The sequence below is a fragment of the Nannospalax galili genome, unplaced genomic scaffold (genome assembly GCF_000622305.1).
Source record: "Nannospalax galili isolate Female #2095 unplaced genomic scaffold, S.galili_v1.0 scaffold351, whole genome shotgun sequence".
In the NCBI taxonomy this organism is placed as follows: Eukaryota; Metazoa; Chordata; class Mammalia; order Rodentia; family Spalacidae; genus Nannospalax; species Nannospalax galili.
In genome coordinates, this window is record NW_008330327.1 from 2,355,990 (window position 1) to 2,370,288 (window position 14,299).

The 14,299-nt window shown below is 39.5% G+C and overlaps 2 protein-coding genes across 14 annotated transcripts in view; one reads left to right on the forward strand and one right to left on the reverse strand.

The window, feature by feature from the left end:
* Med12l (mediator complex subunit 12L) overlaps positions 1–14,299 on the reverse strand; it is a 343,300-nt gene that overhangs the window by 52,298 nt on the left and 276,703 nt on the right. For 9 of the 12 annotated variants that reach the window (XM_029569368.1, XM_029569360.1, XM_029569358.1 and 6 more), the window contains 10 exons: positions 13,296–13,523; positions 12,488–12,629; positions 10,659–10,779; positions 10,191–10,292; positions 9,399–9,512; positions 5,835–6,034; positions 3,734–3,922; positions 3,087–3,161; positions 2,786–2,976; positions 1,605–1,766 (listed from right to left, as the gene is read on the reverse strand). In XM_029569368.1, the coding sequence (XP_029425228.1) occupies positions 1,605–1,766; positions 2,786–2,976; positions 3,087–3,161; positions 3,734–3,922; positions 5,835–6,034; positions 9,399–9,512; positions 10,191–10,292; positions 10,659–10,779; positions 12,488–12,629; positions 13,296–13,523 (1,524 nt within the window). The remainder of the gene's footprint in view (positions 1–1,604; positions 1,767–2,785; positions 2,977–3,086; positions 3,162–3,733; positions 3,923–5,834; positions 6,035–9,398; positions 9,513–10,190; positions 10,293–10,658; positions 10,780–12,487; positions 12,630–13,295; positions 13,524–14,299) is intronic. The other 3 variants (XM_029569352.1, XM_029569336.1, XM_029569356.1) reach the window with 2 other exon arrangements.
* Positions 1–14,299, forward strand: part of P2ry12 (purinergic receptor P2Y12) — a 46,114-nt gene that overhangs the window by 4,822 nt on the left and 26,993 nt on the right. Inside the window, exon 2 of one of the 2 annotated variants that reach the window (XM_008844905.1) lies at positions 4,016–4,123. The exons of the other annotated variant lie outside the window; for it this stretch is intronic. The gene's annotated coding sequence lies outside the window, so the exon portion shown is untranslated. The remainder of the gene's footprint in view (positions 1–4,015; positions 4,124–14,299) is intronic. 2 annotated transcript variants of the gene reach the window in all.

Here is a 14,299-nt window from a genome sequence, read left to right on the forward strand (position 1 = left end):
CCTGCTTCCTGTTGCAGCTCTTTGCTCTTCCTTATCGCACTTAAAGGAGGTGGGTGGTGAATGGCCAGAGAACATTTGGGAGGGTAAAGCATACCTGGATTTACCAGAGTAAAACCCACTGGCAATGCTTCTGAATGGCAATGTGCTCTACTGGCCAGGAAGGCATTCCCAGGGGAACAGAAATCCAAAGTGCATGTGATGAATCTGCTTTATATTATTAAGAGAATTTTAAAATGTGCATCGCAAAGAATATACGTGTATACACGGAATAAAATGGAAGACAGAAATTTCTCACACAAAATTCTTACTTTAGGAAGCAGACCTCTCTGTGTGCTTTGACTACTATGGAGGCTTGCATTCTTCAGAATATTCCTCAAGGGCCAATAGTACAGTTTGTTAAAGTTAGGACTGGTCACAGGGTCTGAAGCCTTCAAAAGCAGGGTTGTCGGCACCATCTACTGCCAGACTCTGACACAGCCCATGGCTTCCATTGGCAAAGGGACAAAAATTCTATTTAAAATTAAAATATCTTCAATTAGAAAAACATTGGTAAACCAACTGCTGCACTAGAAACTTTCCTTTAAAAAAGGTCTAGGCAAAAATGTTTCAATCAATTGATACAGGATGCTAGGCAACTAATAGCACTGGTGAGTTGGGAGTTATTTTCATTGATAGTAATTACTGGTGAGAAGTGAGGTTTAGTGATAATGCTATAGAAGATAATGTGTGCACTGTAGACAGCTCTAAGGGAAGTTGAGATTGGTGTAATTAGGAGGGCTCAGGTGTTTGTATTAGATGTATTTATGGCGTCAAGTCAATGATTAGCCTTTTGAATAAAAGCCTATTAGAAAGGGTATGCCTTTAGAGGTACTTAGTACTTAGGTACTAGGAAACAAGTGGTAGACAAGAGGTGGTAAACGGTATGTATTTGGAAAGGCCTCCTATTTTACAGGTGTCTTGTTCATCATTTTAGGCTATGAGTTAATAGAGCCTTGAGCACAAGACAGGGCAGCTTTAATAAAGCAGGAGTGCAAATGTCACGGAAGGGCAGGTGACGCTGCTTTCACAAGACACCAGAAAAGAACAGCTATGGCAGTATTTTAAGAGGGAACAAGAAATCTCCATGTTTAAATTCTTATAAGATGGATGAAATTTTTACTCTTTTCTTCTACAACTCCTGAGATGCTAAATTTCTAGTGTGAGTGCTCATCCTCAGTAACATGATCTATTTTCAAGAGTAATTATTTGAAACCTTTCCTTGGGCATAGACTACATGAAGAAACATTAGTTTTGGAAGCTTTTAGTCATGAGTTTTAATCAAGAGTCCAGAACACGACTCCTACATTTTAGAAAATCAGTAATTATTTCAAGGTCTAGTATACCACTAGAATTAAAGGTAATTCTGTGTTTCAACAGGTTAGCAGAGATTTGGACATACAGGCAGGAGAGTTAGTGCACTAAATATCATCACAAGACCAGAGCCTTGCCTAACAGAATTTCCCACTGCATTTCAAGACTGCATTGTGTAGACACTGGATATGATGCTCCCCATGAGGGCAGGACACTAGACACTTGTCTGGAGGGAAGGCATCTGCCAGCCATACCTTTTCTGTTTCTGCCTGTCTCTCTCCTTTTTTGAAGAAGACCCCAAATGCTGTCCCTTCTCCAGCTCTTCCCCAGCAGCTTTTAACACTCTTCCCTGCACGGAGGTTGGCAGCCTGGCGATGAGGGGGGCCACCAGCCACACTCCCCTGCGTTCAGAGGAACTAAAATCAGAAACAGGCATTACACCCGAGAAAGCAGCGCATTCTGCTCTCGTAGTCCCAGTGGTACCCCAAAAGCAAACCTTTGATAGACAAGACAAAGACTGCTCTAAACTTTCCCTTCCACTTCTGGACAACTTCTCTAGCCAGGGCCCAGGCACCGCTCACACCTTCCACCCACATTCAGTGGGAGCAATACAGACCATGCTGCTGTGGAAGGTGCTGGTATGTGAACTGCTTTCAGTGACCCTCTCAGATCCTGCTTGTATGACTACGAATCAGCCTTTTCTTCACAAACAATATATGTTTCGATTGTGGTTACAAACACAATGGCAATGGGATTAAACGAAGGAAAATTTAATTTTTAAGTTCTAAAATTCATCACTTATACTTTTTACCAAAATGATGAAATACAAATCAATCTTTCATGATGAAAAGAATTACTTTATGATTTCATAAGCACACCAGTTCTAAGTATGAATGCAAATTACTGTATTTGTGCAAAACTACCAACTAATAAAGACACATAAAGAGTGTTTCCTATTTAATGAATGGCCCCAAGACACTAACGCCATGAGTTAAACGTGAGTTCATCTTGTGGCTCCAAGGTGTCTGGGTCTACAACCAAAAATCTAAAATGCTCATATATCAGCTGGGGTGTGGTGGCACACACCTTTAATCCCAGCACTTGGGAGGCAGAGACAGGCAGATCTTTGTGAGTTCAAGGCCAGTGTGGTCTACATAGTGAGTTCCAGGACAGCTGGGGCTACAGGGAGACTCTGCCTCAAAAAAAACACAGACACACATATATTTACATAAGAGAGACCTAAAATAAAAACAAAAATAAAATGCTCAGATATCACCCACCCTACCTTTTCCCTTCAACTTGTTAAATGATGGGAACTGCCACTTACAAGTTATTATTTTCCTCACATCTCCTGCAGCTTAACCCTGCACTATGCTAATCATTTCTGTGATAGGAGAAACATTAATGGTTCGCCAATAAAGCTGCACAGAAATACCTTAAAAGTGTCTTTATCCCATTCTGTCTTGTGCTACCTGCATCAGCACTTCCGATACCATTTGGGCTGAAGAGGCTCATGCCAGAATTGGAGGAGTTACTGTTCAGGTCTGCAGACTGCTGGAACACCTCTATCGTTGCCTTTGCAATGTTGTCCAGTAAGTTGTTCATTTCAGCCACAGAGCCAGAGCCCTAGAGTCAGGCATAAGAAAGCTAGCACATCCTTGAACCCCTTCATTCTCAAGCATGAGTTTGTTTTCTGTAAGATTTCATTCCCATATGTGCCCTTAGTTTGTACTCACAGGGTCCTTCAAGCACTGTTTGATCATTAACTGAAGCTCTAGCCAGGACTGTCTCAACGTCCACTGCTCAAGATTCTGGAGGAGATGCAAAGAATTGCAACACTGAGAACACTGAACCTATAAAACACAGCCGTGCAGTGATAATCACACCCAGAAGAGAACTCACATGGATTAAGGGCTTCCAATCTCATTATGAATACTGGACGTACACACAAAGAAATAGATGTGAAATCAAAATAATGCTTCTGACACTATTAGCCAGGAACTAGAAATAAAACAGGCATTTCATCTCTCAAAATCTCTTTACCTAGCCCGCCTCATTCCAAAATGATGCTAGTATTTCTTAAACAATGTATTCAAGACTGCTTCAGCACAAAGATTCTCATGTAAATACAACACTGGCTTAAATCACCAATATTTACCTGATGAATAAATACAGTTGGCAGTGTCTCTATCTACCTACAAACAACCTGTGGCAATTCCATAAAAATTTCCATTAAAAAAGATAACTGGAAAATATAATGAAAGTCAGAATTAAATTCAAAAAATACAAATAACAACAGCAACAAAAACTCATTAATTCCTTCTTGCAATCACAGACAGTGGGATAAAAGAGCAAAACACAATCGTTGGAACGGACCACGTACCTGAAGAATGCGCTTAATGTGTTGTCTTTGCAGGTTGTCGCCCTCTGCACACTCTTTAATGCCATGAGGGTAACAGATAAGCTGCAGTAACTTCTGTGCTTGCATATTTGAAAGCACAGGGTCCAATATAAGTTCTTTGTCTGTACATAATCTTTCGGGTTCTTTTAAGCAATGTTCTCCTACCCATTCCTAAAAAATAATTCAGTCATTAGATTGGCAGGTATTGATTTTCTACGTATTTTCTCATTTCTTCTTTTTCTGTTTTTCCAAATAATTTTGAAGGCAATATCTAAAACCCTTCTGAAATAAGAAACTACAAACAAATCCTCAGCTCCTCTCAGAAGGCTTGTTCCCTCGTACTGGATGTGCACAACTCTGAAACTACTGTAGGTGAGTGTGTCGAACACAGCTTCTGTTTTGCAAGAAAGTAATACTAATATGAAATGGGAGAAAGTAAAACAACTGCATAGGGGTGGATGAGGATTGGAAGTATCAACTGAACTCTAACTATATGCACACATGGATCCCCCCTCTGCCAAGTCTCTGCCTAGAAGCAGTGGTACCCCACAGCAATAAGCATACATGACCCCAATCTTTCCTTCTTTCATATGTATGTGTGTGTATATGTTTGTGCATGTGTGCATGCATGTGTGTGTGTGTGTGTGTGTGTGTGTGTGTGTGTATAGGCCAAAGGTAGACATCAGATATTCTAGATTGAGGCAGAGTCTCTAAATTGAACTTAGAACTCACCAATTCAGCTAGTCCACTTGGCCAGCTTGCTCTAAAGAAACCCTGTCACCATCTCCTGAGTTCTGGGATTACAGGCAGGCTAGGATGCCACAGCTGCCCAGCATTCATATGAGTGCAAGGGATCTGAACTCTAAGTTTTATCTTGTGTAACGAGTGCTTTGCCTATTGAGCCATCTCTCCACCCTCAAACCTTGCTTTCTAAGGTATCTAATAAATAGGAAAATCATTTCTTGGAGAAATGGGTGATTACAGCTCTGTGGTAGGGAAGACAGAGGATGGACAGGAAGGTGGGAAAATGATTCTCTTTAAGGGATGGAAATATGTCAAATAACACAAAGATGAAGGGACTCTCAATAAACAAATCTAAAACTAATTTAAACATTAAAGAACATATGGACAATGTATCATAGCCCATGTGGATAATAAATAAATACAAACGAACAAAATAACGAGAAGGGTAAGGTCTTTGTAGAACACAAACTGGTCCTGTGGAGGAAGAAGAGTTGATGGGCAGAAAAACATTGTACAACCATCACAGTAAACATGGGTCTGGACAAGAACTAAAATGGATGTTTCTGAGGGGGGGGAGGATGCGATAGGGAAGAGAACATGTACATCATCTCAGAGTCTCCCCAAAGACTACTAATTAATTGAAAGAAGAAAAATCTTAACAATATCGCGGAAGAATGCTGAACGATGTAATGGAGACACCTTGATCAAAAGAACCTCAGCCATGGGCCAGAATGAGCACCTTATGCACTCAGAAGTGGATAGCTGAAGGAATACAGCATCACCTCTGTTCTCTTGTGGCCAAAGACATGAAGCTGATCCAGGTAATCCACTAGAACAACTGAACAAACTGGAAGGTTGCCTATAGGTAGGAAAAAATACTGGACCAAAACTAAACCGTGTTTTGCTAACTAAACTTTGGTTGTGGCAAGAGTGAAAAGTGAGGTATTCAAAATTATGCTATTTTTCCAGAGATTTAGAAAAAAGCAAAGTATAAAAATTAGAGAATCTGTATAAATATACTGGAGTTCATTATTATTGCAATTCTTTAAAGTTATCAGGAAAAAGGGACCACCTACACACGGCTTTCTTTTTTTTTAATTTTTTTGGTCTTTTTGAGACAGGGTCTCCCTGTAGGCCCAGCTGGCCTGGATCTGCTATGGAGACCAGGCCAGTCTTGAACTCACAGAGATCCACCTGCCTCTGCCTCCCAAGTGCTGGGATTAAAGGCATGTACCACCATGCCCGGCCTTACATACAGCTTTCTTAGAATGGTGAACAGCTGTCTCCAAGAGAATAGTTACATGTTCACAGCAAAAGCCGACTGAAATCAGAATAGTACCTGTTGGCAGATAGTCCTCAGTACATATCTAGCGTATTCCCTTAAATTGGCAGTTTCTATGGAAATGCTTTTCCCACAGGATTTTGAATTCTGCGAGGTGGTCCAGATATCCTCGGCAATCCCGTCACGCCGTAAACCCCTCACAGCAAACTCATCATTCTTTAGAGAGCTGACACTGTTACTGCCAATTTTGGCATCTCCTAAATAACAGAATCACAAAAGCAAAATCACAGTTCAAAATGTTGCCGAATATTTAAAAGGTAAATACAGCTAGCTTTAGAATTTAAAATATGTGAGTGGTATTATCATTGGGTGGCCGGATGTTCAGCAAGAGAGAATGGATCAAGAGAACAAATGAAAGAGCCCATAAAAGCAGTGGAAATGGGAGAAAAATCCAAAGCAAGGCTATTCCTTCTTTTGGTTTACAAAATATAATACACTTTTCCCAAGCTTGGAAAGGCCATTATCAATCGCAATACTTTATTCATTTCACCGAATTTCAGGTATGAATGTGCTCAAGTTTAGCTGAGCGTTAGACAAGGGAGAAAACAGGTTACTCACCTTCCGGATGTCCCTTCTCCATTTCTTCTCTTACAATGACTTAGTTTCTATCCATAGGTCAAGAGAAAAGTTTGGCCTTAGCTCACCTTACTATCAACTTCTTGACAAGAGAGATTTATTTCCCTGGGAATGGAAAAGGGCAGCGCATACTAAGGGAGCCCTAGAGATCAGGGAACTCCACGAAAGTCTGTCTTTCAAGTTCCTTTCCGTAACAACCAACTTAGAGACCATAGCTGACCAATCTCTGGCATACTGTGCGAAATGAAGCTCTAAGGAAACTGTTTCCTAACATTTCTGGGAAAAGAAAAAAACTCAACAGGATTTATGTGACTAGAATAAGAAATCTCTAGCCATGAATAAATAAAAACACATGTTTTAAAAGTGAGAGCATAGGGTAATTTGGTAGTGAAGATTGCCAAGCAGCAGCAGAATAATCAAAATCTGCCTGGTTAACCAAAAGATCAAAAGAAGTCTTGAGACAATTTCCTGAAATGAACAAATGAGCCTTTTGGTAAGGCCTTCACCAGGAGAGTAAAACTAAGTACAGGTCAGTGCAGATCACTTTTTGAAAACACAAGGTCAACCCCCAAAAGGTTTTGACTCTGTTAAAAAAAAAAAAAAAAAAAAAAAAAAAAAAAAAATAGCCAGGTGTGGTGGCACACTCCTTTAATCCCAGCGCTCAGGAGACAGAGGCAGTTGGTTCACTGTGAGTTCAACAGAGGCAGATGAATCTCTGTGAGTTCCAGCCAGCTGGAGCTACAGGGAGACCCTGTCTCAAAAAGACAAAAAATAAAAAAATAAAAAACAATCAAAATGCTTTAACTAATATTTACTTTCAAAATCTTAGAAATAGAGGAGAGGCTGAGGAAGCCACTCAGTGGCAGATTACTCGCCAAGCACTCATGAGACCTTAGGCTCTATTCTACAACTCTCTCACCCCGCCCATGAGACCTTAGGCTCTATTCTACAACTCTCCTACCCCGCCCACACACACCAGTAAAGAAAAATCACAGGGAGGAGTAAGTTATTAATGCATTATCAGATTATAGGCACTGTCATTAAAATACAAAAAGTACTAACTTTATTCATGGGAGTTTATGCAATTCAACAGAGCTTTACAAAACTAGCTTAATATTATACTAAGAATGTATGTATTGGACGATATAAACAACTATCTCTATCTCAAGTTAAACTAATATGTAAATTAGGAGCCAAATTCAGTATAATCGTTCTGTCTCCCTATCTTAAAATATATTTTGGTAGACAGGAATCTGAAGAACCCTGGTGAGGACATGAGGTAAGGTTAAACATCTTCAAGAGCAAAAGCTAACACCTCTCACACCCACCTGTACATCCCCATTTACACTGCATGTTAGGAAGGCAGAGGTTTGAAGGACTGTGCTGGAACCTTCTACAATTGTATACATAACAAACTGAATACTCAGTGTGACCCTGGTCTAAGGCTCTTCTGACATTAAACTGCTTTGATCTCAATTCTCGGACCATTGGAACACCCTCCAATATTATTTGAATAAAGACTTTGTCAAATTGTACTTGGGATCAGACTAGTCCTATACATAAGGGGTCACCATCTAGATGAGAATCAGCATATCTACCACTGAAACACTTGTTACTTGTTCAGTCGCACTTCCAACATGAGTTTACTGCAAGCCTATTTCCCATTTTCTCTAATGAACCTTATGAAGAGCCCAGGAGAAAGCCTGTCCCTGCTTTCATGACCCTGACAATTACTTACACAATGAAGTTGATCAGCTCTCCCTTCACCTCATCCTCAGAGTGGAGAAAACACAAAGAAATGAGCACTTAGTGTGGGCTGCTAATACTGAAAGCCCCTGAGCTCAGACAGGAGGCTGTTGCTTTCATGGTGCCGCTACCTTTCTCTTTTTGCTACAAAATTCAGAAGCATTTAAAAATATATGTATATTCCTTTTAACTGATTTTTTTTTCGGTCTTTTTGAAACAGGGTCTCTCTGTAGCCCCAGCTGTTCCTGGAACTCACTATGCAGACCAGGCTGGCCTTGAACTCACAGAGATCCACCTGCCTCTGTCCCCTGAGTGCTGGGATTAAAGGCGTGCGCCACCATGCCCGGCTTTAACTGAATTTTTAACAGGTTCTTTTTACAAATACAGTTATTCCTCACTGGCCTCAACAAATAATATTGTCAAGCAAGGTTGGGGTATATTCTTAATTGTGTTCTATAAGACGATCCTAAAGTGATTCCTATCTGTTCAGTAATTCTGTTTAAATAAAAGTGAGTTCCTTCAGAACAGGAAAAGGCAATTATTGTTTAGTTAAGGCCAAAAGGAGGTACCCAAAGTTAGAAGAAGACACTATTCAAGACTCCCACATCATCCAAATCCTGTGTGGCTTACACAGTCAAGATGTCTTGGGATGTTACATGGCCCATGAATGGAGGGCAGCACTGTTACTGCAGGAAAATGTGGACAAATGAGAGTGCGAGGACATTCTGGACATTCTGAATTAAACGAGACGATGCTGGCACCTAATACTGACATCAATAATACATCAGTACAAACCCCACCTGACTGAGGAAAATCCTACAGTAGGGCAGGAACCTGAAACACTAAATTACAACCCAAGTTTCTGGTGTTCTGTACCTCATATATAAGCTGGCTGAAATTTAAGTCTTTTATTAAAAATACTAAGTCAGTCCTGCTCCTCAAAACATGTTATTTCTGCCGGCAAATGAAGGCAAAACAACTCTGTGGGACTGAGCCTCTGATCTCCATCAGAGTGAGATATCATACGACTAAAATCAGAGTCATTGTACTTCTCCAGGGTCAGGTTGATTAAGGGATAGACAGACTCCTCCAAGTTCCCATCCCTCGGACTTGGGCAAAACCAACTAAACTTCTAGGACAAACAAAATAAACCATGCTTCCAATCACATTATTTAGATTTAAAAGTGAATAGGAATTATTTTGCCTCCATTTCTGGAGTTATGGCCAGGATATTCTTACCAAGCATCATAATCGCTTTTAAGACAGCAAAAACAGCTCCCACTTCAATGCTGTTGTGAGCGGCAGCTAAGAGGTGTCTATCACAAGATGATCTTATTCCGGGGAAAGGTTTACCTAGGAAAATAACAACAAACCTTTAATGGCCTCATTATCATCAACCATCCTCCATAACCATTCACAGTCAGCAGGGCTGCTCATTGTTACCTTGTGGGCACTTAATTGCCATTAGCTTGTTTTAATTGTTGCTCCATGGACTAAGAAACAGTGCCAGCAATCTTGCTTAACCTTTTCTTTTTTATTATTAAAACATTGTTTCTCTTCCTCAGAAAGATGTAGGAAAAAGATTAGTAGGATTCCCACACAGATGTATACATGCCAATACAGAAATGATCTTTAGGACAAGACTTCACGAACTCCCTTGGAATTCTTACCTTACCCAATTGCCTTAGGAAAAAATAAATGACTGAACTGTCATCACCCTAAACTGAGAAGGTATGGCCCAGAATCAACAGAGTATACGAGAGGATCAAGCTGCCCACCAGCATGGCATGTCCTAAGAGCAGAGGCATTTTTATTATTAATTCCTTGTTTTTATTTCCCAGTTCGTCCTGATATTACAGAAGTGAAAGGCGCTGACAGCCTTCTCCGTGGCATTATCTCACTCCTCTATCACCTGCAGATCAAGCCCATGAAAATCAGGAAGGAAATTACACACTGGGCAGCCCACTTGCTCACAGTAGACCCAATATATCCAAGTAGATGCAACCATAACTCTCTCAGCCATCAGCTCACCAGTCGCCTGAGGGAAGAAGCAGGCCTGGGGAGCTCGGAAGAGGTGAAGCAGGAGGCGGCAGGTCATTCTTGCCCCAGGTTCTGCATCTGCATCTCCACAAGCTAGAAAGAAGGGAATGATTAAAAAGCACACTTGCTCACAGCCTCAAGAAGTCCTTCAAATTTTCTACTAAGTTAAAATTTCTGGAATACAACAAATCCTCCTTACAGTAAAGAAGTAAGGTCATTGGTTGTACTTTTCCAAGACACCATAGCACTGCTTTACAACAGGTATAAAGTAATAGTTTCCTGTTCCACAGAGATCCAATTGCTCTGCACAGAACAGTGACTACAGGTCTACCATGGCAACCTAGTCCCATACCATGCACAAAGCACACACACCCTGAATGTTCCTTTCCCTGTGTTTTAACAGTCACACACAATTACTAAGCAACAACCAAGAACAGATGCAGCTCGTGGCCTGCTCACCTGCCGCTAGGAGAGAGGGAAGTGCAACGTGCTGCACCACGTCCTCCAGGGAGAAGCACTGCCTTGCGATCAGAATAGCAATGAAAGTAGCTAATGAATCATGGAATGAAAGGTCGCTCACCTTTAAGAAAAACAGGGAGAGTTTTAATACCTAGCAGCTTAAACAGTATCAAAGATCAACATGTAAGAGAATGTAGGCAATATCCTTAGGATTTCTAGTTTCAATATGAACCCACAGAGGGCAATTATTTATCATGATTATTATCCTCTTAGAACCATTTCTAATTTGTAAGACAAAGCAATCCATGCTCTAGGCAGGTGCTGACTGTTAACCCATGTGCGTACAACTGAAAAAACCAGAAAAGAAAGAGCAAAATCAAAGCCTCTGGAAATGCAGTGCAACAAATATATATCCGGGAATGTAATGAATGATACATTTGTACAGATAAGACAGGAAGCAGCGTGAAGGGTCCCCTAGTGGGCAAACAAGGCCCACTAATATTTTACATTCTTTCTGTGATAACTGATAATATTCCTTAATGTGACAATTTCCAATTGCCTGCTAAATTTCCAAATCAAGATGAGAGAAAGAGAAGGAAAATTCAGTCACAGTGAAATGTCTACATTCCAGATCTCATAAGACTTGGTAGAAAATACCAAGAAAGCAAACTAACACAATGGCAGGCTTCCTATTGATTGGTATCAGGTGTCAGCAATTCACAAAATGACATTTTTTAAATTCTTGGGTCTTTTTTGGTGTAGAAAGACAGCCTATCACTGATGCATTTTGCATAAATAATATTTTAACCACAAAATGACAGTAAGGAAACAGGACTATCCACTTTTTTTTCTGAGACAATAGAATTAGCAAATAAACCTTTAATTAAGAGGTAGCTTCACAACTCTGTCAAATTCCCTTTAATAAGATATATAAACATGTCACAGATCCCTCCAAAGAGTGATTAAAAAGAACAGATAAAGATTAGATTTTTGTCATGTGCATCATGCCTGCTACATGAAAGAATGGGAAGTTGTGGTACATGATTAGGGCAGTCTCCATCACTCTCAGAGAAAGACTGAGTATCCTCTGATCGTACACATGGGCTTTCTTATGCAGCACAACAAAATCTGTATTCTTAGACTTAGAAATGTAGTCAGAAATATAGATAGATGATAGATGACCCAGATAGATGATAGATAGATAGATAGATAGATAGATGATAGATAGATATAGAGATAGATAGATGATAGATAGATGATAGATGGATTGATAGATGATAGATAGATAGATAGATAGATAGATAGATAGATAGATGATAGATAGATGATAGATAGATGATAGATGGATTGATAGATGATAGATAGAGATAGATAGATAGATAGATAGATTAGATTAGATAGATGATAGATAGATAGAGATAGATAGATAGATTAGATAGATGATAGATAGATAGAGATAGATAGATAGATTAGATTAGATAGATGATAGATAGATAGATAAATAGATAGATAGAGATAGATAGATAGATGATAGATAGATGATAGATAGATAGATGATAGATGATAGACAGATGGATGTTCTTCATTAAACTTAGCTATTGGAAAATTCAGACAACAAGGAACAAGTTGGAATCTCTGCTACACATTCAGCTGTTAATTTTGCTTATTTTGATTTTTGTTTAATTCATATCAACTACACTATGGTTTATCACTTTTGGAAAAAGAAACAAAAAGTACTTTGCAATGTTACAGCTCAGTTAACTAAATAGTAAGAAAAGATCCGCTAGCTGAATTTTCAAATGCAATTTTAAATGAAAAAGGACACTTACATCTACAGTGCACAGTACATCATTAAATCCCCACACATGATTTGAAGAACAACACAGAGCCTTCAGAACCCCCAGCCACTCCGAGCTGAGAACTGTACAGCAAGCAGTGAGCTCTGAGGAGAAATTGGCTATGTCGTTTATCCTAGGAAGGAAAAAGAAACGGCAGGAAGTAATTTAGTACAAACGAGGAATTGATTACATATGAGATTAACACAATCTCATCAAGCAAATCATTCTTTAAGCTTAAGGATATAAATACACACTTGCCAAATTACATATAGAACTTTGAGTAAAAAGTACATACACAGCCTTAAATGTCTTTTAATAATTAGTGCAAAATGTTTGGTTCTATGAGTACCTCATTTATACACTGATATTCTATGCATATCAAAAATGAAGGATGTAGGGCTGGAGGTACAAGCTCAATGATAAAGGGGCTGCCTAGAGTGGGCAAAGCCCTGGATTCAATCCTCAGAACCATCAGAAAATGTATTATGCAGCCCAAGCAGGTTCAGACACAATTTGAATCAAATCACAGGTTTCTTTTAAAAATGGGACAAGCTTTTCAAAATGGATCATAGCTAAAATATCCCATGCTAGAACAATATTCCAGAAAGCACTGTTTCACACGTTAGATACATTAATTTAGGATAGAGGTAAAATCAGAAATAATAAAAAAAGAGAAAAAATAAATAATACCCAAACGTGAGTCTAGGTAATTACCAAAGACCTTAATTTCATAGAAACATCCAGACAACCACGCCTGCGCTCTTTGGTTACTGATCAGTTCCCAGGTAAAGCAGCTCACCGGCCTGCATCCTGGTGGCCCATGCACACATTCATGAGCGTGTTGCAGACGAAACTGTACCGATTGGCAGCATTGTCACTAAGGATCTTGCCCAGCATGGAGTAGTTGATGCTTCGGGCTGAGGGATTCTCAATAAAATCCATCATGAAGTCTGGATCCCAGCGTAAGTTGGAATTCGCAGGCATTACGTTATTATATATGGTCTGCTTTACTTTTGAACAGGCACTACTGAGGTTAGAAGAGGAAAAGTTAAAACAGAAAAACGGAAAAAAAATAACAAAGAAAAATCTTTTCACTTAAGGACATGTCAAATGGCAGTCACCGGGACACTTCCCTAGATGAGCCACATTCTATTATTAATTCTTATTCCAAATTCTTAATAAACCAGCACTGGGTACAGTGCCTGAAATTCATAACTGATCAACGAGGAGTTTCTGAATTTGTGGAAGGAAACAAGAATGAGATATTCAGCTACTAATCGTCATGATTTTAAATTTCTTTCTCATTTATGTACCCTAAAAACACTGATGTCCTTACCAAGGACAGGAGTTACAAAATGTTATTATCTAAGAATAAAACTGGATTCAATTATACACCAGGAGAAATATAGTATTTTAATCCAAATTTCACAATCCCAAAACCTTTCTTCTGGGTACAGAGTATCCAGGGGTAGCTCACATGCCAAGAGTCTTATGAGCACCGAGCCACAGCTATGACAAGGTGAGGTGCACTCTAAGTCTTCACAGAGCTCACACTCTCCAAGGGGAATACAGATAATATACGCATTCTATAAAGCAGACAAACTATTGTGGTATGCCTAAAAATGTATGTGTTTTTCAGCAATATTAAAATTATTTTTAAGATAGCCATGTGTAGTGGTATACACTGTAAATTCCAGCACTTGAGAATGGGGAGGGTTGTGAGTTCCAGGCTACCGGGATATACCCAGAGATCCTGTCTCCACGAGAAATAGAAACATACATACACACATACATGTATGTATA